The sequence below is a fragment of the Bos mutus genome, chromosome 25, assembly GCF_027580195.1.
Source record: "Bos mutus isolate GX-2022 chromosome 25, NWIPB_WYAK_1.1, whole genome shotgun sequence".
NCBI classification, from domain to species: domain Eukaryota; kingdom Metazoa; phylum Chordata; class Mammalia; order Artiodactyla; family Bovidae; genus Bos; species Bos mutus.
In genome coordinates, this window is record NC_091641.1 from 7,309,559 (window position 1) to 7,333,193 (window position 23,635).

The following is a 23,635-nucleotide window of genomic DNA, read 5'->3' on the forward strand; positions in this document are numbered from 1 at the left end:
GCCTCACTGCCTCTGCACTTGCTTCAGGTATCCCACCAAGGCCTGCAGTGCAGAACCCATGTGTTTTGGGGGTTTTTCTTTTCCTTTCTCTGGACAAACAGACAGATGCTCTGCAGACATATTGAGATAATTAAATAAGATGGTGTGTGGGGTGTGGAGCCAGACCTGGGATCTGGCCCACAGTGCAACGAGCATAGCGAAGTCCAGGGGAACACTCTACCGTGGAGGGACAGCCTGGAGCGCCTGCTTCCATCCAGGCAGCATGCTCTGCAACCAGACTTTCACGGCGCCCAGCAAAGAGTCTGGGGTCAAAGAACGGAGCTGAGGGCGCTCAGGGTTTTCTCCCCGAGTTGGGCCCCCACCGTGTGCCTCCCGCCCTGCTTATCTCCATCAGGAAAGGTCCTGAGGCAGCACCAGCCCCACCAGGCCCCCATCCAGGTATCTGCTCAACCGAGGTTTGCAAGCACTGTCCTGGGTGCTTCCTGACTACTCTGCCTCCAGATAAACAATAGAAATTTCAGTGGAAACTGCTCAGTTCTCTGTGGAAACTCATATTCAACCAAACTGATTCCAGTCCTAAAACTTTCTGATCTGGGCCAGTCCCAGGTCTGCAGAGAGCCTGGAGACATGGCCTCGGACCCCCACCAAGATCTGGCAGCGACAGTGGTCCCTCAGCGAAGGCCCCACAGTGCCAGCATCTACACTGGCTCCTTGTCTCCTGCCCCTTTGCTCAACCCTCAGAGGTCATTGCTGCTCCCATCTCATGGATGAGCCGCTGATCAACGTGCCCACAGGCCTCAGCTTGTGAGTGACAGAACTGACTCCGGGTTCCGAGCCATGCCAGGTCCGAAAGCTCCATGTCCACCCTTCTTCCTATCCGTCTCCTATTCTGTGAACTCGACCACATTTTACATGTGCCCTGCATCCAGCAGCAGTGAATCTCATCCTCTGAAGGTGCTTTGCGTCCCGGCAGCACTGGGTAATCTTGTAATAGGAAGGGTTTCCCCGCTGTTCGACCACAGGGAGGAGAATGAAAGAATCGCTCCTTCGTGAGCAGCTTCTGAGCATCTTTTGTTGGAAAACGAGCGCCTGCTACCTCCCGTTTGATTGTGAGGAGAAACCATCATAATAGAGAAAGTTGGCCAGAGGTCTGAAAAAGGAATGAGGGCAAAGCAATTCTCCACAATGGAAAATACAAACACAAGAAACCGCCCTCAAAGACCGCAGGAAAAGATGAGCTAAAGGGGGCACGTGGGATTCCGGTGAGCATCGAAAGGCTGGTGGGCCACGTGGGAATCTTCTCCCCAAATTCTAGAATGTTCTGAGTCGGCTTTAAACTGTGATCATAGACGTGGCTGATCAAGCAGAGCCTGAAAGGTAACCGGAAGCCCTATAGATGGGAAGGGGCTGTTGATTCAAGGATGGAATTTGTTCACCCCAGGCTTGGAAAGACGGTAAATGGCCAGGACCCTCTGCTGGCTGAGTCTTTGTGTTTCAGGTCAAGCTGTCCTATTTGCCACAAAAAGCTTCTTTGGTTGGGAGAGAGGGGGATGAGGTTGCGGGTAAAGAACAAACTAGGCCAAATGCACCTTCATAGAAGGAAGCACCCTCTGCTCACCACTGTATGCCAAAGGCTCTTCCTGGCGAGAAGGCCCTGGCTCTGGATGAAATCAGCCACATGGGCTCACAGAGTTGAGTGGAGCACATCAGAGCATCCTCATACCCACGAAACTTATGGTCACACCCCTGGGCCTTGCCAAAGAGCCCCTGACCTCCTACCCAGTGGACCGTCTCTCCTCCTAAAACCCTGGAGTCTGGGGGAAGCCATCCATAAATGCAAATGCATTTCCCCTGATACCTGATACCAACCCCAGTGACAAAGGAGCTGTGACTCTTATCAGCAGGGTCCCACCAGAGGTGTTGACAACTAACCGTCCTCATCAGCTGGCCTCGCGTAGTTTGTGAGAAGCCACACGCTGCTTTTAAAATGCCAGGACAGCATTTTTTCACCCAGTTTGCCATGTTGTGGGATTTCATACAAAGCAGCTTCTTCCTTGTTCTGTTCTGCACTTTTTTTAACTTTTTCCATCTATTTTCATTGAGTTTTGTTACAACCTCATGGTTGCCGTGTGTGTGTGTGTGTGTGTGTGTGTGTGTGTGTGTGTGTGTGTACCCACTCAACTCCAGCCCCACAAGGGAAGGATAAGGGACAACTCAACAGTTGTCACCTTCCACTGTGCATGTCTAGGCTCCCTCAGGATGCCAGATGCTTCACAGGTGACGCAGTCAGTGAAGGGCCTTAGCCTTGGGCCTGTTGTGACCGGGTACCATAGACCAGGTGGTGTGAACAGCAGACACTTACTTCTCACAGTTCTGAGGCTGGAAGTCCAAGGTCAAGGCAGTGGCATGTTTGGTGTCTGGGGGGCTCCCTTCCCTGTTCACAGACAGCATCTTCCCACTGTGACCTCACATGGCGGAAACGGCGAGGACACTCTCTGGGGTCTCTTTTAAGGCCCTGATTCCACCATGCCTCTCCATGACCTCATCACCTCCCCAAGGTCCCACCTCCCTAACACCATCATCACACTGGAGGTTAGCGTCTCAGCTTTTGAATTTGCTGAGAGGGACACCACATTCAGTCCATGGCTAAGCCCATCAGCCTGTTTCAGACACTACCACTAATAAAATCCCTCTCTGTTTTCAGCAACTGGAAGAAAAACTCAAGGGACAGGCTGACTATGAAGAGGTGAAGAAAGAGCTAAAGTAAGTGTGGAGATGCCAGCTCGGCCCTGTACAAGCCAGCGCTCCCTGGGGACATTTGCTAAGGAAGGCCTGTGCCAGCGAGGGGACAGCCCCAGGTCCTTGGCTGACCCCCCAGCACTGGGCCGAGTCCTGGGGTGCCCAACATCGCAGGTGTCTGTACTCAGACCTGTGCCTGAATTCTCAGGCTCTTTATAAGGCTCTGTGCATAGAAACTGTCAGCATGCACGGAATCAATATGCCTTTATGGGAAATATAAAATATGAGCTTATTTTTAGCTGCCAGCTCCCAAAACAGAAGGAGAACAGAGCAAGGTAGCCTTTTCTAGCCGAGGGCGCACACCTCCCTGGCCACACCTCCACCCGAGACGCAGCAGCTGAAAGCGTGTCCTCCTTCAGTCCTGACACCCACGCTCTCATGCCTAGAAGTTCCCTCTCCAGGCCCCACCGCCCAGCCTGAGCCTCCCGCCATCTCAGACTCCGCTCCCCGAGCTGCCCTGGGCCCACCTGGAGCCCTCACCTCAGAATCTCACCTGGCCTCTCTCGCCCCCACCCCCATGGCCAGGTTACCAAACACTGCAGAGGAGTGCCTGCAGGCCCGGGTCCTCTCCCCTGCTGTTGGCCAGGTCTGCTTCCCGGGGGCCCTGCCACGCCTTCGGGCACCCTTCTGCCCCCAGCTGTGCCCTGACACCCCCCACCAGCAGACCCCCTGGTGCCCTGCCTGATGGAGGCAGCTCCTGCCTTTGCCTCGAGGTGACTCCCTCTGGTCTTGGCTTCTCCCCGCTGCCCCCACCACTCCAGACTGACCCTGCCACGCTGGTCCCTTCCTTCCTTCGCCTTCCAGCTCATCCATCAGCCCTTTTCTCTCTTGCTGATAGTTTTAATTTCTCCTTTTAAAATGAGCCAACACCTACTCACCATGCTGTTCTTTGGATTCTTAATTTTGTTCCCTTGAGTTCGCTGGGGGAAAAAAAAAAGCCCACTGGAAGGCCTCTTTGACCTTCTCAACCCCTGGCGGGGTGACCCCGGCGGGGCGGGTCTCCCCTCACTTCTCTCCCCAAACATCCTCACCCCCACGTCGCAGACAGCCTTTGCGCACTTCCTTGAATGGCCCTTCGGCTCTCTGCACGTCCAGCTCCTCAAGCTCTGTCCCCTCCCCAACCCCATTTCTAGCTTAGGGAGGATATTTTTCACTTCTGTGCCCACCTCCCTATCCCTGTCCCTCCTCAAAAGAAATCATGTGTGCCCTCTCCTCGTGTGCACCCTCTCCCAGTGTGGAATCGGAAAAGCTGACATGGAGACCTTCTCTAGGCCCCCACCCTTCCCAGTCTGAGGCCCGTCCCACACGCCTTCTCCTCCGAGCTCACCTCCGTTTCCAGGAGCCAAGGCTTCTAGGCCCCTCCCTTCTGCTGTCTCCCGGCTCCACCTGCCCAGCCGCTCACTGGTTCTCAGCCCCTCCAAGAACAGAGCCCCCCAACACTCCTGCCGGCCCTTGTGTTACCTCTGCACATGCAGCCCCCCCCCACCCCCCCAACAACGCAGGCGTCTCTGAGAGCCCCATTCAGGTGGCTTTTCTGTTAAAATGCATCCCTGGCTTCCCACTTCCTGGTGATACAAGCACCCTCTGGACATTCACTGGGGTCCCTTTCTGTCCTATCTCTCCCCCATCTCCCCGAGATTCCCCCACCACCCCCCCCAACCCCAGACTCTAGAAAGCACCTTGCTCCTTTACAGCCCTTCTCAAACCCTGACAACTCAAGACAGACGCATCTCCTGCCCGGGTTTTCTCCTGCTCGTGCTACTAGAAGCACCTGCAGGGCTCCTGAGGCCGAGGAGTGGCTCTGACTCTGCACAGGCCAGGCACATAAGAGGCTGTCGGTAAATTTGTTGAATAAATGAAGAGACACAGTTTTTAGTATAAACTCAGACGCACTTAGTCTTTTCTTACATGATCCTAAAGAAGCTCACAGACAAGAATATAGTTGCAAACAACGTGACAGCCACTAAGAAAAGACAAGCTTGTCCAGACTGCTCGCCTCTCTCCTCGCAGCTGATGCAACACGGCCCAGGGTTCTTATTATTCTCAGTAGCTCATCGTAGAACAAAATTATGAGCTCCTCCTTGTTCCTGTTTTGTTAGTTTACACGACAGGAGCCACTATGAAGACACAACCGCAGGGAAACCAAGGGCGGTCGGCTCCTTACTGAACCTCTTGGGGGCCATAGCAGAGGGGGGTCCCCGGGGCCCTGGGCACTTTTCCACATGGTGCTCCCCGGATGGCACTGCCGCAGAGCTTAAAGAAGGGCCGAGGCTAGAGTCAGGGCTGGGAGAGCGCAGGTGGCCCAGTGCCTGGGATGGAAGCTGCCCTCTTTCTTGAGCGTGAGGGGAGCACCCTGGCTCCTTGGGGCCACGTGGACCCAAAGAAAGAATGTTCACGTGTGCCTCACTCTGCAAATAGCAGTCCTGGGCACCCCAGCTCACTCAGCTCTCAGACTTGTTGAAACAGGCCATGACCACAGTGGCTTCTGTGATAAGGAGGACAAAGGAGAAATGAGCCCAGTCGCCCACACCTTTGTTGTGGCTCCTTCCCATGCCTGGGGACCAGGACAGTCCCCTGCCGCCTGTGAGCCTTCTGGTCATGGGACCTCACTCTTGGCCAAATGCTGGGGCACAGGTTTATCTTCCTGACTTCCTTGTTAGAGCTTTTTCAGCCCCTCTCGGCTTTACAAATACATTCCACTTACAGCCGTGTTATGTCTGTGTTCAACTTAACTTTAAAATTATACTCCGAACAGACCTGGTGTGATTCCATATGGAGTGATTTACATGCTGGGCAAGAAACTTTCGCTGGCCAACTGCTAGTTGAATAGTTATTCCAGAGCCGCTATCGGATGATAAGGCTGCCAGCGAAGTTGTTAAAGTTGTCAGTTCCTCAGTTCCTGGAGCACAGGGAGCATTAGCAAGACTGCCCCCACCCCACCCGCCCGCCGCAGGTCCGAGCAGGGGTAACGGCTCTGTCTTGGTCTCCACAGCATCCTGAAGTCCATGGAGTTTGCGCCGGCCGAGGGAGCTGGGACGCAGGTACACGGTCTCCCTTTGCTTTTTGCGTGTGCGAGCATCATGTCACTGTTTCACCATTGAGGTTGTTTCTCCTCGGGAACATTTCACCAAGTTAAACCAAATTATCTTTAAGTTAAAAGGGGCAAAAGAGAAAAATCAGTGTTTTTCAAACTGGTTAACTGAGTTCTCCTGAACTTGCAATTTAACACAGGCAGGTACTGAGAAAGTGGGTACAAACACTCTCAGACTGTTACAGATCAGCCCCAAATGGACTGACTCAGGAATTTTTATTATCTACCGCCTCACATGGATGAGAAGCAAGATGGCAGTGGCACACGGTAACCCAGCAGCCAATTACAATCTTAAGTCATCACCTGACATCCCATTCCTGAGGCCCAGAAGGTAGCCAACCCTTGGCGGCTGGCACCAAAAACAGGTCACCTTTGCAGGTCTCTCTGACAGGTGTCAACCTGTCCCCTTACTAAAGGAAGTGGAGGTCTAGACGCTCAGATCTGGGGACAGAAGAGAGAATAATTAGCTGTCTGCAAGCTGTGTGAGCCTAGAAAGAGAAAACTTCCTTCAACCGAAATGAGTTATTTCAGAAAGGAACTTGCGTGTCCTCCACATGCATGGAGCATCCTTGGGAGGCTGGAGGCGGGTCAGATCAGAGCAGGGGCTATGGGGTCTGGCAACCTACGGAGCCAGGTGGCAGCTGGCCCCGCGGTGAGCACAGCTCTGCCCTGTCTAGGACGCATCCAGGCCCCTGGAGGTGCTGCTGCTGGAGAAGAACCGCTCGCTGCAGTCCGAGAACGCCGCGCTGCGCATCTCCAACAGCGACCTGAGCGGTAGGTTGATAAGTTCTCGCGGCCGCTCGGCCCCCACCCGGGGGTCGAGGAAGAGGAAGGCGAACCGTGAGTCTGGGCTGATGCATGGCGGGCGTCACTGGGCGATGGGCGATGAGAGCCTTGACTAACGAGTGTCCGTCTTCCTCCTCGTCCTCACCGCCCCCCTCCGCCCCCACCTGGCAGAGACCATCCAGGCGCGGCCGCAGGGCGTCTGCGGAGGGCAGGCAGGGCCATGCTGCGGGGGGCGCCCCCCGCCGGCGCGCGCGCGTTCTGTGGCTTTTCTGGTCTCTTCCGAGTTGTGCGGCCTCTCCTGTGGTGTTTCCTGGGCTACTTCCAGGGCCGGGCCCTGCCGTTCCCGGCTCAGTGGAGCTTTTCTTCCTTTGTCAGGTTGTCCTTGGGAACGCCTCCCCCATCCTTAGCCTTTCTTTGCTCATCCCAAAATGGTGGCGTCACTGACGGCTTCAGGTTTTGGCAGCTGGTAAAGCGTTTAAGAGTGTCTCGGGCTCCGATGATATTACATTCTTAAAAATGTGCGTGCCTTCGATCGAGCGGACTCGGTGCGGTACATTCGCCTCAGAGCAAGTGGTGTGAGAATCCGTTGGTCCCAAAATGTCAGTGTTTGCTGCTCCTCAGGTGGGGCCCTTTCTGGTTATAGCTCGAATGCTGGCGGCCCGCTGAGAGGCCCGCGACCTGCCGACTCTTTACTGTGTGTGGTACCGGCTCCTTGTCAAGTTAGGAGTTTGAATCTCTGTCAAGGGGAAACTCTCCAGGCTGCAACGTACAAGAAAGGTGCAAACATGAAATGCATGTTGCTTGTTTCGGGGGGCCTCGTTTGGCTAATTTACAAATTCAATCGAAAAACAAACCAACACACCTCATTGGCCCTTGTTTTTTAAAAAAAATGCACTTTTTTTTTCCCTTTTGTGGGGCAAACTTTGCATCTTGGTCTTGGTTTTTTTTCCCTTTGGAATCCCCCATAATGCATTATGTTTGCCCTTCCTTGTAGGGTCAGCCAGGAGAAAAGGGAAAGACCAGCCTGAGAGTCGGCGTCCTGGACCTTTGCCGGCCTCCCCTCCTTCTCAGTTGCCCCGCAACACGGGGGAGCAGGCTTCCAATACTAATGGTACACACCAGTTCTCACCAGCGGGGTTAACGCAAGACTTTTTCAGCTCATCCCTGGCAAGCCCCAGCCTGCCCCTGGCTTCTACGGGAAAATTTGCACTAAACTCTCTCCTCCAACGACAGCTAATGCAGTCCTTCTACTCCAAGGCCATGCAGGAAGCAGGAAGCACAAGCATGATTTTTTCAACAGGTCCATACAGCACAAACTCCATATCTTCCCAAAGTCCATTACAACAAAGCCCAGATGTAAATGGCATGGCCCCATCTCCCAGCCAGTCAGAAAGTGCTGGGAGCGTCTCCGAGGGCGAGGAGATAGACACTGCAGAAATCGCCCGGCAGGTGAAAGAGCAGCTGATCAAGCACAATATCGGACAGCGCATTTTTGGACACTACGTCTTGGGACTGTCTCAGGGGTCCGTGAGCGAGATCCTGGCCCGGCCCAAGCCGTGGAACAAACTGACGGTGCGTGGCAAGGAGCCGTTTCACAAGATGAAGCAGTTCCTCTCAGACGAGCAGAACATCCTGGCTCTTCGCAGTATCCAAGGCAGACAAAGAGGTGAGCGACTCGGGGTCAGCACCCACATGTGAGCCTGGCACGGAGCTGCGTGTGTGCACGTGTGCATGTGTGATGATACGTGTGTGCCTCACATCAGGTACAGCTCACAGTCCTGCCATTTCCAGAGCTCAGGGCCCACAGGCACGAGCCCTTAGATTCGGGGGGCCCAGCCTCTGAAACTCACTCCGCACCTCACACAAGGTGGACTCGCTGTTCCAGCACCACATACTGGGTCGGAGGGAATTAACGCACAACGTCCTGATGCGTTTCGTGTCCAGCAGTCCTTTCGGCCTTGGGTGCTGGCCTCGGAAGGGGAGGGGCCCGTGGGTGCCACCCAGCCCTAGAGCAGCAGCAGCGGCCAGGGCAGGCCTATCATGGCGCTGGGTCCCCAAGGAGGGTGAGCCGACCACATGGGCCCCCTTCCTCCTCCCTGCACACAGGCCGGTGGCCTGCGATCAGCGCACTCCCCATGTGTTAAGTCCCATTAGTGACCTGTTCAGCATCATGAGCAAACATACCTGCCTTGAGTAAAATACATTAAAGTATTAAAACACCCTTTGTACCCCGACCCCCGTAAAAAGATAAAAAGCCCGTCCCATCCCTAATTGCAGGAACTCCTTCCCTCTTTAACAAACAATAGGAGATCCTTCTGCCAAGTCAGCGCTGATAGAGAAAGGGAACTTATCAGACAGAAATACAGACTCAGAGAAGGGAAACATTTCCAATAGTGTCCGTTTGCACAGAGGACATTGAGCCTTTTACGGCGACGTTAACTGGAATCGACTGTCTTTGGATGATTAATGTGAGCTTTGTTCCGGGGCTGGTGGGCGATTCGCTGGGCAGCAGAGCTCCCTCCATCTGACCCCCACGGCGCTGGTGCCGCAGGCCGCCCCCCAGTTCTGTCCGATCCCCTCTGGCAGCAGAGCCATGGCCTCTGCAAGCTGGTCAGCCAGGGAAGGGCCTCTCAGAAGTTTCTAGTGACTCCCAAGCGGCACAGGAAGCCCTGAGCCCTCTCTGTAGCAACAGGCGGCTCAGATTTCATGTCACGCAGCCCATATCGTCAGCACCACCATCCCCCTGATTGTTTTGTTCTTACCACACTTGTTTTTCAACAGAGAATCCAGGCCAGAGCCTGAACAGACTCTTTCAGGAAGTACCGAAACGAAGAAATGGGTCTGAAGGTATGTCGCAGGCAGGTGTTTTTCTTTGCAGTTAGTAACCTAGGAAGCAGCATGCCCTTAGCTGTGTATTTGGGTTCAAACTATACAGTGTGATTCTGGCCTGGAACCTGATGGAAAAACAGAGCTAGTAAGTATAAAACAAAGCACGGGTTCAAGTTCACACGGCCCCTCCCTCCCCCCACCGTGGCCCTGCACTCTACCCAGTCCAGGAGGGGGCGGCACCCCTAAAAATCAGCCCCAAACTGCAAATCACGCCCCCCCTTCACATTCAAATTACAACTCTCCCCGTGTTCTCAGAAGCAGGTGAAAGAATAACCCTTTGTTGCTCTGAAAAAAATCAGGTGACTGAGTCAGATGAGATACTGCTGCTTCCTTGTCCCTTCCCCGAGCTCGGAAATCCGTCGAGGGTGCGACCGATCAGACAGGTTGTGGCCGGCTCTCTCGCCCACGGGTCCCAGCGAGCCAGCCCCCACTGCCCTCCTTGGAGCCGCAGCTTTAAGGGGGTTCTGTGCCAGTGGTTGGCTTGTTTTTAAATGGTTTGATGTGGCAGTTCATATTTAGTAAAGGTATCAACCAGTTAAAACATGTGGACAGCTTCCGGGAAGCATCGAGGCCAGCCCCCAGGCCATAGTAGCTGCAGTGCATCTGGACACGTGGCTGCCCACCATGTGACCAGAAGACAGGGATTCTTGTCCTTTAGAAATGTCCTCAGGCTCCTCTCTTTGTTCAAGTGATAAGAGACCCGAAATTTTTAACTTAAGCCTCTTCCCTTTGTACATCCAAATGATGGCGGGAGGATCAGCCTCGACCCCTTGCTCCTTCTGCCCATTTTTCCTCTCTGGCCTCAAGGACATGTACAGGGAGGGCCTTGAACATATCCCAAGCCAAAGCAGCTGCTGGAGTTGCTTTTAAATGACTCACACACACACAAAAAAAAGCCTTGCCCTTTAATCCTTCATTTATATATAATTTTTATACACACACACACACTGAATTAAATGATTTGCTCTCCCTGGTCCCAACCCACGGGTGATATCCAACTTGGATAGTGTCAGAGCTGGTCCCACTGGCCAAACACTGTTTGACACCAGGTGGAGTCAGCAGGAAGCCCTTCCTGCCCAGGGTCGCCGTACCTGCTGTGAAGTCACCCGCACAGCAGGTACAGGTAAGCAGGAGGCCAGCCTGCCTCCTTGTCGTCGCCGGCCTCAACTCACCGGCAGCTGTTTTTCAGAATGCCATCTTTGTGCAGCACTACATTTTGTTCCAGGTGTGGGTTTGATGTCATCGGTGTGGTTTCTCCCTGCAGGTAACATCACCACTCGGATTCGAGCCTCCGAGACCGGGTCTGACGAAGCCATCAAGTCCATCCTGGAACAAGCCAAGAGGGAGCTGCAGGTCCAGAAAACCGGTACGGAGTCCAGGACTTCCGCCACTGCCTTCCACGCTTACGTCGTGAGCGTTCTGTTCGGCAGTAATTAACTTCATTTAAAAAGAAATTGAATGTGTGTTTTCAAGCCTTTAGTACAGGGGGGAGCAGGTCTGTGTGACATGTGTTTTGCTAATACTTACCATTCTAGATCATTCCTTACCCCTAGCCTAGAATATCCATGACTTAAATGAGCAAGTAATCTGTATCAGATTCCCTTTCTTAAACACAACACAGGAATCTGTTATTTGGTATACACTTGACCACACACTAGTGAAAAATAAACTCTTAACAACTGCTTTACAGAACAAATATTAGCAGGAAGGAGCAGGAAGTGTTAAAGGATGGGTGTCCCCACCTCTGTAGTCAGTCAGCCCTGGGAATCGGCCCTCAGAGCTCCCTGCGAGCTGCCTTGTCTAAGAGGAGGGAACACCAACATTTCAGCTCTTCTCTGAGTGAGCAATGATTGAGAGGCGCACCAGGCTGTGGATTCAGCTCAGAGCTTCCGCTAGAGGGGAAACCGAGCACCCGAGTTCTCCTCCTGAGGTTCAGCACAGACACGCACCTGCCCTGTGCCCCTGAAGCCCCTGCTCTGCCCAGTCCTGCCGGCAGGGACCATGGCGTGAGGCCCTACCAGGCCTGGCAGCAGGCAGCGTGACACCGAGCGCCCACCACCCCCTGGCCATGCTCCTGGGTTCCTGAGCTAGGGCCAGCCCACTGGCCCCCCTACCCCAGCCCTCCGCTTCCCCTTCCCCTTAGTGGCCACCCCAGAGTCACCCACCCAGAAGGTAATCTGAGCTAACAGAACCAGTGGGATTGGAATATAGCACACGAGAATTTTAAATTTAAAGTCATCCGGGGGACTTCCGTGGCAGTCCAGTAAGTGGGGCTTTGCCTTCCAATGCAGGGGGTACCGGATCAATCCCTGGTCAGGGAACTAAGATTGCATACACCTCATGGCCAAAATACCAAAACAAAGCAGAAATAATATTGTAACAAATTCAAAAAAGACACACAATAATAGCCCACATCAAATAATAATAATAATAAATCAAATAAATAAATAAAGTCATCTGGGAAAGAGGCCAGGATGGTGTGTCTCAGAGCGTTTGCACATGTTACATCCTCCGCCCCACCCCCACCCCCATCGCACTCCTGATCGTAACTCCGTTCAGTCGGTGGGGCCACGAAGCAGTAGCTTTAGCCCTTCATCGCTAAACGGTTGCATGAACGGTTCACATTTCACGAGGCGGGAAATGCTCAGATCACAGCGCAGTGAGGTTGTCCCGAGTAACCTGCAATCCGTGGCAGGTTAACTGAGAAGGACGTGGGTGGGAAAGCCCGTCCCCACTGGGAGGTGCGCTGTCGCCGCTGTCTCACCTGCACGTTTGCTCCACAGCAGAGCCTGCCCAGCCTTCCTCGGCATCCAGTGGCGGGAGCGCGGACGACGCCATCCGCTCCATCCTGCAGCAGGCCCGCCGGGAGATGGAGGCCCAGCAGGCCGCCCTCGAGCCCGCCTTAAAGCCCGCGCCGCCGTCCCAGACAGACATCGCCCTCCTGACCCCCAAGCTGATACCCGCCTCGCCCATGTCGTCGGTGTCCAGTTACTCCCCTTTAGCCGTCTCCCTGAAGAAGCCCCCCTCGGCTCCCGACGCCAGCGCCCCTGCCCTGCCCAACCCGCCAGCCCTGAAGAAGGAGTCCCAGGACGCGCCCGGGCCGGACCTCCCCGGGGCAGCCGACCCCACCACACAGGGGGTCTTGAGACACGTGAAGAGTGAGCTCGGCCGCGGCACCGTGTGGAAGGATCACTGGTGGAGCGCCGTCCAGCCCGAGAGGAAGAGCAGCGCTCCGCCCGAAGACCCCAAGGCTGAAGACGCCAGCAGCAGCAAAGAAAAAGGCAGCGGTGGGCAGACGCGAGCGGAGCGCAGCCAGCTCCAGGGCCCCTCCTCCTCCGAGTACTGGAAGGACTGGCCCAGCGCAGAGTCGCCCTACTCCCAGAGCTCCGAGCTGAGCCTGACCGGAGCCAGCCGCAGCGAGACGCCCCAGAACAGCCCACTGCCCTCCTCGCCCATCGTGCCCCTGTCAAAGCCCACCAAGCCCTCAGTCCCGCCGCTGACCCCCGAGCAGTACGAGATCTACATGTACCAGGAGGTGGACACCATCGAGCTCACCCGGCAGGTGAAGGAGAAGCTGGCCAAGAACGGCATCTGTCAGAGGATCTTCGGGGAGAAGGTACGAGGTGGGGGTTCCATTTGGGGGCCTGGGTCTTCCCATTTCCTTTCACTGATGAGGACCGGGGAGCGGGGATCTGTCTGGAGGATGTGGCCATCACCCACTTAATTAACCAAAGAGAACCGTGGCTCATCTACTCCCAAACTTGCAGGGAGACTGGCCAGTGAACGCTCCATTTGCTGCAGCCCCGCTGGAGGCCAGGTTCCCAGCAAGGCCCTCTCACCCTCTGCGGCCATTTAGACCTCTCATCATATATGAGGGGGTGGCAGTCACCATTTGGCAGATGAGGAAACCGAGGCTCAGGGAAGTTGACCACGTGCCCCAAGCTAGCAGATGACTAAGTCAAGCCCTGTCCCTGTGGCCGAGCGGAGCCCAGAGGCACCACCTCTGTAGGCTGTTTTGGCCAAAAAGGATCTGATCACAGAGAGAGATGACCTGCCCAGAGAGAGCCAAAGGCACTTGGTAGAGACAGCAGTCAGAAGGTGCTAGGGTGTTGTCCGGCCAGAGGGGCAAAGCAATTTGCCCAGGGATGCACAGCTAGAGGTGGCACGGGCAGAGCTGTTCAGGGCCCAGGCTGTGCCCAGGACCGGCCCTGAAGGCCCTCATTTTCTCATCGTCCTTCTTGGCTCATGAAAAGCCCAGTCTGTGGATGAGCTCCCAGACACTTTCTGTTCGGGGTGCTTCCTGGTCACTAAGATTCTGGTTAATGGGGATTTACCAGGCCTGCAAAATGTAAGATAAACATAATACTCCAGGATAGTCTTAGATTAAATAACGACTGGCTAAGCAGAATGAGAAGCGCTCCAGTCCCATACAAGACAGTCTTCCTGAGGGGCATAGGGCTGGGTCAGCCGTGGCCTCCGAGAGGCCCGTGGGGGCCTCCTCCACCACCTTCCCAGGTCCTGCCTTGAGTTCAGTGTTTGCAATATACCGTGTCATGCATCCTTTCGATACAGTTGTGAACTCTTCATCACGATCTTGCAAAAGGTGATGGGGTGAATAGGAATGAGGATGAGAATTTAAAGTCCCTTGAAATTTCTAGTTCAGTGTTGTAAAAATATCATTTGAGAACATTTAAATAGACATTTGTGCTCATGCCTTAAATTTAGCAGAGACTTAATAGCATTGAACTTGTTTGGCCCATGAGCGCAGTTTATTCTGGAACTTGAGAACTTTTCAAAGAGTGATCGGATGCAGCCCCTAAATATCTCTGGGCTGCATCTGTGTCCTGTGGGGGGTGTTTGTGCCCATACATATGTATGGCCATATGTGAGCATAAGAAAAGTCGGGTATGTACGTGCAACTTGTCGACCGTCGGCACTGAGCTCCACTCCCAGGCTGGCTCCTCTGTCGCCACCAGCTCACCTCTGGGCCCCTACCGTGGAGCGATGTGATCAGAGAGAGCCGACCTTTCTAAATGCCAAGCTGGCCCGGCGTCAGCACAGGAGACAGACGCCCGAGTCCCGCCAGCATCCGTTGCTCCTGGTTTATCTGAAGGGGTCCTTGGCCCCCAGCACCCTGGCCTTTCCTGGCGCCACCAGGCAAAGAGCAACATGGTTTCAGTGCTTCCTCCTCAGGTTGTCAGGGCGACAACCCTGCAGGCTTGGCAGGATCAAGACCCTGGGGGGAGGGGGGCCCCTCCCCTCCATTTGCCTGCCCCTCTCTCCCTAGGAGCTGAAAGCAGGGACCATGACTGTGGCTCCCTGTGCCAGGGCATCAGCCCACCCATGACCTTGAAAAGCTTAGCCACCCCCCAACGCAGGCTGTCGCCACCCCCCAGGGGCCAGTTCTGTGCTCTGCCTGGGAGTGCTGTAGTGCCGTCCTGCCTGGCCACGCCCCCACACAGCGGTGCGTGTGACACTGAGGCCTCACACCAGACCCAGGCACTGAGCCCCCACACCGCCGTGCGTGTGACACTGAGGCCTCACACCAGACCCAGGCGCTGAGCCCCCACGTGTCCTTGGTTGCCGTTGCAGGTGCTAGGCCTGTCACAGGGCAGTGTCAGCGACATGCTGTCCCGGCCGAAGCCATGGAGCAAGCTGACCCAGAAAGGACGAGAACCCTTCATCCGGATGCAGCTCTGGCTGAACGGCGAGCTGGGCCAGGGCGTCCTGCCCGTCCAAGGGCAGCAGCAAGGGCCAGGTAGGGGCGGCCCCGCCCCCAGGCTGCTGTGGGGAGCGGGGAGGGGCGTCCACATGCGGCGGGGCTGAGACGCCTCTTTCCTCCACAACCTGTTGCCATGGGACTGACTCAGTTTTTAGGAAAGAGAAGATTGTGCCTAGCTAATTTTATAAGCAGCAGAAAATGAGTTACCAATTAAGAAAATGCTGTTTATACATAAATATAGGTAAAAGTCAAGTAGCTAAATCAGGGAATCGGGAAAGGAAATCAGCCAAAGGCACAGAATGAAGGCTCTCTCACGAGTGGCTGCTTCCACCTGCCCCCCAGCTGGGGGCCTCCTTGCCACCAATAGCACTTGGCCTGTCCACGTGGGTCCCTCCTGTTCTGCGCTCTGCACCCCTGTCAAGTCTGCCCCCTCCCGTAAGGAGTGAGGACCCTCCCTTGTGCCTTTTGGCCCTTATGCTGTCCCCCCTCAGCTGTGCTCAGGGTATTAAGAAACTTTAACCCCCAAGTTTGCTTCCTCATGTAACTGTCCCCCTTTCTCTCCTTTAGTCCTGCACTCCGTGACGTCACTACAAGACCCCCTGCAGCAGGGCTGCGTGAGCTCAGGTAATTAGCCACAGTTGGGGTTTGGATGATATATTTCCCTGCCTTTTGGTCTGTATTGGGGGGACTTGAAGGGTCGCTCATCCTGGATCCAGTGAGCTGAAAACATGGTATTCTGTTGGCAAACTGGGTTCTTCGAGGTCATAGTTTCTAGTGGAGAAGCAGAGGGTTGACAGCCGAGTGCAGGTCCCTCCCACATCTTCTTACTCCTTGCTGTGTTCTTTCATCAGTCTGTCACGTGAAGCCTTGCCTTCGGGGCTGGGGTGTGAGTCAGAGACAGATTCTGTGCTCAGGGGGCTTCCAGCCTTATAACAGGATATAGGGGACAAAGAATGGGCATTGCAGTTCTGGGCGTGATGCTCAGGAGAGTGGCATTGAGGTTGAGGTCCAGCCTGGGAGCAGGTGGTGGAGAGCCTGGAGCACCAGCCAAGGGGCTGGGGCTGCTTCTGACCGGCATCAGAGAGCCTCGAGGCCTGGTGTCTGAGGTCACATCACCGCCTTCCGGACTCCTGAACATGGCAGCCCCGGGCTGGCCCGCACACCAGGCTCCTGACCCCATGTGTTCCTGGCCTTCCTGGGCGTACACTTGTGCCAGCCTCTTCCCACCCAGCTCTCGGGAACAGCCAGTGTCATGAGCTGTTCCTCTTTCTTCCTTTCTTTATCTTTCTAAACATGTTGATTAGTCTCCATATCCCATTGATTCATTGAAAACACAAACAAAGCTAAGTGAGGAGCATGGAACCTGCCAGCCTGTTGGAAATTTTACGAGGGAAAACACGTGTCATGAGGGGAACAGCTGGGCCGCAGCGGCCGATACCACTTCAGAATTCCAAACCCACGCACAGATGCAGCCGGAGTACACTGGGTTGCAGCTCAGCTCCCCACCAACATTTTCTTCTGTTTGGGGTGTTCCATCTTGAGGGGTGGAAGGCTGTGTCTAACCCAGACTCTTGGCTTCCTTCGCTGCACCTCTGAAAGGAGCGGTTGGCCCTCTGAGAAGGATCAGGTGTACTTCCTCCTCCCTGCCTTTCTGGGTTGGCCAATCTAATTAGCAAGTGCTGGAGACCTTAACACAGCCCTGGCTCAAATTCAAGACACATTAGGGAAATAATGGACACAGTTGTTTGTGCTAAGAGTTTCCCGGACGTTTGCATGGAAAATTAGGCCTGCCTCTTGCTTGAACAGAAAGCCGGCCTCCTGTTAAACTCTCCAAGTATTTGCTGCCCCATCAGAGTCAGGACCCAACTTGGCAGAGTCTGACAGTTTTTAGATCAAACTCCCTTGTTCCTAAATAAAACAAGAAATCGCCTACAGTTCCAGGTCGGTTATGATCGATGCCAAAACTTTCTCTGTGTCTGAACAAATTCTTCAAGAGTGGCTTTTTACTTTTTATTGTTATAGCAAGCCCTCGCTACTGTGCTGGAACATTCATATGACAGTCCCATTTCCAACATGGGAAAAACTCACAGGGCTCCTCAGAGGAACGTAAATGATGTTTGTAAGAGATCAAATTACTTTATAAAATAAAGTGATTTACACTCTTGGGGAGTCTGCAGATTGAAGGAGGGAGGGAGGGAGGAAGAGGCAGTGAGCCCCTGGGTAAAAGTGAGCGCTGTAGAACTTTCCCCTGGTTCCTGTGAAGAGGCGGCAGGCAGGCCTCTTCCTGTGCTCATCAGAGCAAGATGGGCTTCTGCAAGGTGCTCAGTCGTGTCCGACTCTTTGTAACCCCTTGAACTGTATGTAGTTCACCAGACTCCTCTGTCCATGGGATTCTCCAGGCAAGAGTACTGAAGTGTGGGTTGCCATTTCCTTCTTTGAGCAAGATGGGAGGTAGACTGTGCTCTGTAGACTCGACACGCCCACTGTGAGTCAGCAACCGGGAAGCCATCGGTAGAAATAATAATTATGGTGATTGTGGGGAAAAGTGGAAAAATGTTTCTGATATTCTAAGAAAATATAAAACTTTTTTAATATCATGATGGTGGCCAAGCAAAAATGCTTCTCTGGATTAGGAAAGACTAATTAAGACTTAATTAAGACTAATTAAGAAAGTGCTTGTCAAAATGAAAAGAAAGATGACCAATATGACAAGATGAGGGTGGCAATTTTCCTTGTTTAAAATTTCTTTACTATCAGCCTTACCCTTTTAGGAGTGTTTCTAAAAATTAAAGTAGCTGTGCCTTTCAGGATGTGGAATTTAGATTTGAAAAACAGAATTCTCTTATAATAATGAGTGTTGACAAATCGTTGGGATGAATGGCTATTCAGTTCAGTTCAGTTGCTCAGTTGTGTCTGACTCTTTGCAACCCCATGGATGCCAGGCTTCCCTGTCCATCACCAACTCCCGGAGATTGCTCAAACTCATGTCCATCAAGTCAGTGATGCCATCCAACCATCTCATCCTCTGTCATCCCCTTCTCCTCCCACCTTCAATCTTTCCCAGCATCAGGGTCTTTTCCAATGAGTCAGTTCTTCGAATCAGATGGCCAAAGTATTGGAGCTTCAGCATCAGTCTTCCAGTGAATATTCAGGACTGATTTCCTTTAGGATTGACTGCTTTGATCTCCTTGCTGTTCCGGACTCCAGGATCTTTGACAGCTTAAAAAAATCAGTGTCTCAGAGAAAGCTTTCAGCATGTTCCCACAAAGGCAGGGGAGTAATGCCTCTAGCCTAGGGTTTCTCCAGGGTTCTGATTCCCTGCTCTCACCATGGCTACCACAGAATCCTTCCAAAGAGGCCCCCAGACCCAGAAAGATGCTCTGTCCTCTGTGGTGGCTTCATGAGGCCTCTGCCTGAGCCAGCTCAGCGTGGTGGCAGCAGGTGGCCGCAGGAAGGTAATTCTACCCTTGGGTTAGTTCTGTTTCTGAATGTTGGTGAGAAACAGTCAGTGTCTGAGAATCCAGGCTGCCAAACTGGCCTGGCCACTGGTTTAGCCTCCCAGGTGTGGAAGGACTTTGGAAGACCTGTCTTCCGTCCATAGCCTTGTTCTGAGCAGAGATCGTGCGGATCTAATGCATGGCTCTGTGCTTAGTTACCATGGCGATGAGGTGCCCCAGGAGCAGAGGGCCTCACTCATCTCCACAGCGAACTGCCGACATAGGAATCGGTTTTCTGCACTAAGAATTCCTGTCTGTCTCTTTCCACCCATCCCCGTTACCCTCAGCATCTTCGTTTTTCTTAACGATGTCTCTGTCGAACTTGCTGATCAGTTCTATGATAAAAGGAGAGAAAAACTCAAGTTTCTGGTGCATCATCACTTGTCCTCTTGGCAGTTGTAATCATTTCTAAATGTCCCTTTGATGATTCAAGCATCGGGATGATGGCCTCAGACATTGGGGAAAGTTGATGCCATTTTCAGTGAGTGACCTCTGCTTATTTTGAAGAGTAAGGAGAACAGAAAGTTCCATGTTGATCATATGAGTAGCTTAAAAAGCAAAAACGTTTTTTAAAGGACCAGACTTCAGATCAGTTACCTGAACCTTTATTTCCCGGTAGTCTAGTTTTCTACACATTTTTTTTAATAGGTATTTATTTATTTGGCTGTGCCAGGCCTCAGTTGCAGAACTCAGAATCTACATTGTGGCATGTGGGATCTTAGTTTCCCGACCAAGGATCGAACCTGGCCCCCTGCACTGGGAGCACAGAGTCTTAACCATTGGACCACCAGGGGAGTCCCTCAACGCACAATTTTGGGGTTGGCTTCTTTCAAAGTTCCCAGTGTTGGGTTGTCTTTGATCTAATATGGCAAACCTATTTGAAGGCAGAGGTGCAGGTGGTCCTTGGGGAATGGTCCTCCATGTCTCCCTTTTGTTTTTCTCCAATCTCAGCTATCATCCATCGGCTGCCCTTGCCCTGCTTAGCAATAGCAATGCTCAAGGGAACCAAAGGGAACCCTCAGAGAAGGAGAAGGGAGGGGCCGAGGGAGACTTGTCTTCTCTGAGTGTGGCCTGCAGTCATTGCTTATCAGTTAGCAGGGTGTTTTTTTTAAAGGAGGAAAACCTGGAGCAGTGATGAAGGTGTGCCTGTGTACATATGTGTAGGCAGGTGTATAGGTACATAGTTAGATATGACTCCAATTGCATTTTTTCTTTAAAGCTCATTTCATATTCATGGTTCCTTGGTGTGATTAATCTTTTTGCCCCAAGGGAAAGGAAACAGGAGACAGCTCTTAAGAGGGGAGAAAGGAAGGGGAACAGATTTCCCTGGATGCAACTCAGTCCGTCATCACCTTACAGAGAACTGATAGGGAGGACTCACCCATGCGCTCAGCTTTAACTTTTCTTTCTTTTTTTTTTTCAATTTTTATTGGAGTACAGTTGCTTTACAATGTTTTATTAGTTTCTTCTGTACAGCAAAGTGAATTAGTCACACATACGTATATCCTCTCTTTTTTTGGATTTCCTTCCCATTTATGTCACCACAGGGCATTGAGTAGAGTTCCCTGTACTATAGAGTAGGTTCTATTTTAAACATAGTACTGTATATGTTGTTGTTGTTCAGTCGCTAAGTCGTGTCTGACTCTTTGCAATACCGTGGACTGCAGCATGCCAGGCTTCACTGTCCTTTACCATCTAATCTACTGGAGTTTGTTCAAGTTCATGTCCATTGAGTCAGTGATGCCATCTAACCACCTCATCCTCTGCCGCCCTCTTCTCCTTTTGCCTTCAGTCTTTCCCAGCATCAGGGTCTGTCATCTGTGTATATGTCAAACTAAATGTCCCTTGACAGAGGAGTGGACATACCCACGTACACGCACAAGCATGCATGTATGCACACAATGGAATATTAGCCACAAAAGGAACAAACTTGCACCATTTGCAGAGATGTGGGTGGACCTAGAGGCTGCCATACAGAGTGAAGTGAGTCAGAGCGAGAAACATAAATATCCTGTATTAACGCATATATGTGCAGACTTTAAAAAATGGTACAGATGATTCTATTTGCAAAGCAGAAATAGAGACAGGGAGATAGAGAACAACTGTATCAGCTTTTGTAACTTGTTACTCTGGGAGCCCTTCCTAACTGCAGCTCACAAGCTTCCACACCCTCTTCTGATGGATTATTGCAAGCTGCACAAGGGATGGCTCAGTCTCCTCTGATTAATTATAAAACACCCAGCTTTTCCCCAGCGTGTCGGGTAGGAACTGCAGGTTCCAAGTCTCCACCCGTGGAGAATTCCATGGCTCCACATCGCTCTTCTGGCTCGGCAGAGCACCAGTTGCCTCTTGAGAAGACAGCAGCTGCATCCGTCTCTTAACGTGGGTGGTCTCATGCACGCCCCTCCCTGACGTGAGGCCACAGGGCTCCGTGCTGCATATGGCCCTACACAGACATGGCCCCCGATTAGGGACAGGCCAGCCTTCCTTTTTAATACACATAATGCCTTTTATTCAGTAACCATGACGTGGCCGGGAGAACATGTCCACAGTTTTAGTGCCTTTGATTTAGCAATAAGATCCTGCTGAAGCTTCCTCAAATAAGCCATTAGTTCCTCAATTTTAATGATTAAGTCAGGGTGGGGCATTTGAATAGCTCATTAATAAGAAAAGGAATGGCTCGTTGTACCCGCAGAAAATTCCATGGCACCATCTAAGGCAGGCAGAGCTCTTCGTTCAGTACCATCGACGAGATCTGGTTTGATTCTTTCTTCTTTTATGGAAATAGATCAGTCGTAGTAACTGTTGGTACTGTCTGAAAAGAACTATTCTAACCCTCATTTGTTTTGAGTAGCTGAAAAGATTTGTATATCCATAACTGATTTATACATGGCCCTAGACCACAAATCGAAAACAAGAGAGAATTCTGAAAAGCCGCGTGTGAGCTGGAAAATGCCCCTCCCTCAGCAGGTGGCCGCTGCTCATCGTTAGTTCGGGGCTCAGCCTCTGCCTTCACTCACCCGCCGTGGACGTGGTGGCCAGAACCAAGTGCTCGTCCATTTCTTGGTTGTGCCCTGCATGAGGGTGTTTTAATATGACCAGGAGTGCCATGATAAAGGAATTCTCTAAGATCAGAAAAGACAGGTTTCTGCAGTCAGACACAGCCTACCTTACTGTCTTCTGTTGTCTGGTACATGTGGCCACAGGCCTGGCGGGAGGGAGGCCCTTGGTGCTAAGGGAGCCCCAAGGAGGGGGCTGAGCTATGAAGGGGTCAGAGAGGAGAACATTCCAGGCCGAGACCTTTGCAAATACAAAGGTTCACTGATGGGCTAGGACATGGGGGAGAACCTTTGGGGGGAAAAAAGGGAAAATACTCGAAATCCCTACTTGTGGCTCAGCTGGTAAAGAATCCGCCTGCAACGTGGGAGACCTGGGTTCGATCCCTGGGTTGGGAAGATCCCCTGGAGAAGGGAAAGGCTACCCACTCCAGTATTCTGGCCTGGATAGTCCATGGGGTCACAAAGAGTCAGACATGACTGAACGACTCTGACTTTCACTTTCTGCTTCAGAGATGTTTTTTCTCTTAAAATAACAGAAGGAAAGTGGATTACGGAAGAATTTTGTGTTTTCTTTATGTACAACGCTGTTGCTGCCGCCACCTTAAGGCTCATATAATAAGAACCCGCCCGAGTGTGACAGCAGGACAGGAGAGGGGCTCCTTGCTCCTGAGGTGACCTCGGGGACCTGTGTCCGTAGTGGCATTGGGATTCTCAGCCTGCTGCACCTTCCCCCTATGGGCTTCCAGAGCGTGGAGAAGCAGGCTGAGACTCAGGACACTCATGAGTGTCTTGGAGGCAGGCAAGGCCGTAGCTGGGAGGCCACCTGGCCTGCAGGCCGCAGGGGAAGAGCTTCTCACAAGCTCCCCGGAAGCGTCACCCACTTCCCCGTGTCACCTCGGTGCCTGTGCTGCTCTTTGCTCACCTAGCCATTCTGAGCATCTGTGGGATTCTTGGTGGCTCCTGGCCACATGATCCTGAAACAGCCTCCCTGCAGCATTAACCAGGAAGGCAGAGGGCGCTCGAGGGTGGGACAAGCCAAGCCTGGCCTCATCTGCCCTCCTCCCCTAGGGCATGCCACACCTGCAGGCCCCACACAGGCCTCCTGGAGAGGCAGCCACCAAGTGAGACAGCCCAGTCCATGTTGCGTCTCAAAGCAGCAAATGTTGTCCTCAGGATTCCCGGGAAAGGCTGCTCCAGCACACATCAGCCCCCAAGGGTCTCTGTTCTCCCCCGAGTGGGATTCACCACTGTGTCTCCATAAAAAGAGGATAGAATCAGAGAGATTCTGTTGTTGTTCAGTCATTCCAGTCATGTCTGACTCTTTGTGATCCCACGGACTGCAGCACACCAGGCTTCCCCCCTTCACCATCTCCCTGAGCTTGCTCAAACTCACATCCACTAAGTCAGTAATGCCATCCTACCATCTCATCCTCTGAGTAACCCAGAGTTAGAGATTTGACTTTTTTTTAATTTTTATTTATTTATTTTTATTTTTGGCCGTGCTGGGTCTTCTTTGCTGTGCAGGCTTTTCTCTAGTTGCAGCGAGTGGGGCCTACTTTCTAGTTGCACTGTGCGGGCTTCTCATTGCCATGGCTTCTCTAGTTGCCAAGTATAGGCTCTAGGGTGTGTGGGCTTCGGTACTTGCCATTCCAGGCTCTAGGACAGGCTCAATAATTGTGGCAAACAGGCTTAGTTCCCCCAAGGCATGTGGGATCTTCCTGGATTAGGGATGGAACCTGTGTCTCCTGCATTGGCAGGCGGATTCTTTACCACTGAGCCACCAGGGAAGCCC

The 23,635-nt window shown here is 52.8% G+C and overlaps 1 protein-coding gene across 1 annotated transcript in view; it reads left to right on the forward strand.

Moving 5' to 3' along the window:
• Positions 1–23,635, forward strand: part of CUX1 (cut like homeobox 1) — a 330,995-nt gene that overhangs the window by 269,635 nt on the left and 37,725 nt on the right. The window contains 9 exon segments of the mRNA XM_070362072.1: positions 2,705–2,763; positions 5,792–5,840; positions 6,568–6,664; positions 7,671–8,342; positions 9,458–9,523; positions 10,830–10,931; positions 12,349–13,181; positions 15,158–15,323; positions 15,855–15,911. Coding sequence (XP_070218173.1) covers positions 2,705–2,763; positions 5,792–5,840; positions 6,568–6,664; positions 7,671–8,342; positions 9,458–9,523; positions 10,830–10,931; positions 12,349–13,181; positions 15,158–15,323; positions 15,855–15,911 — 2,101 coding nt within the window.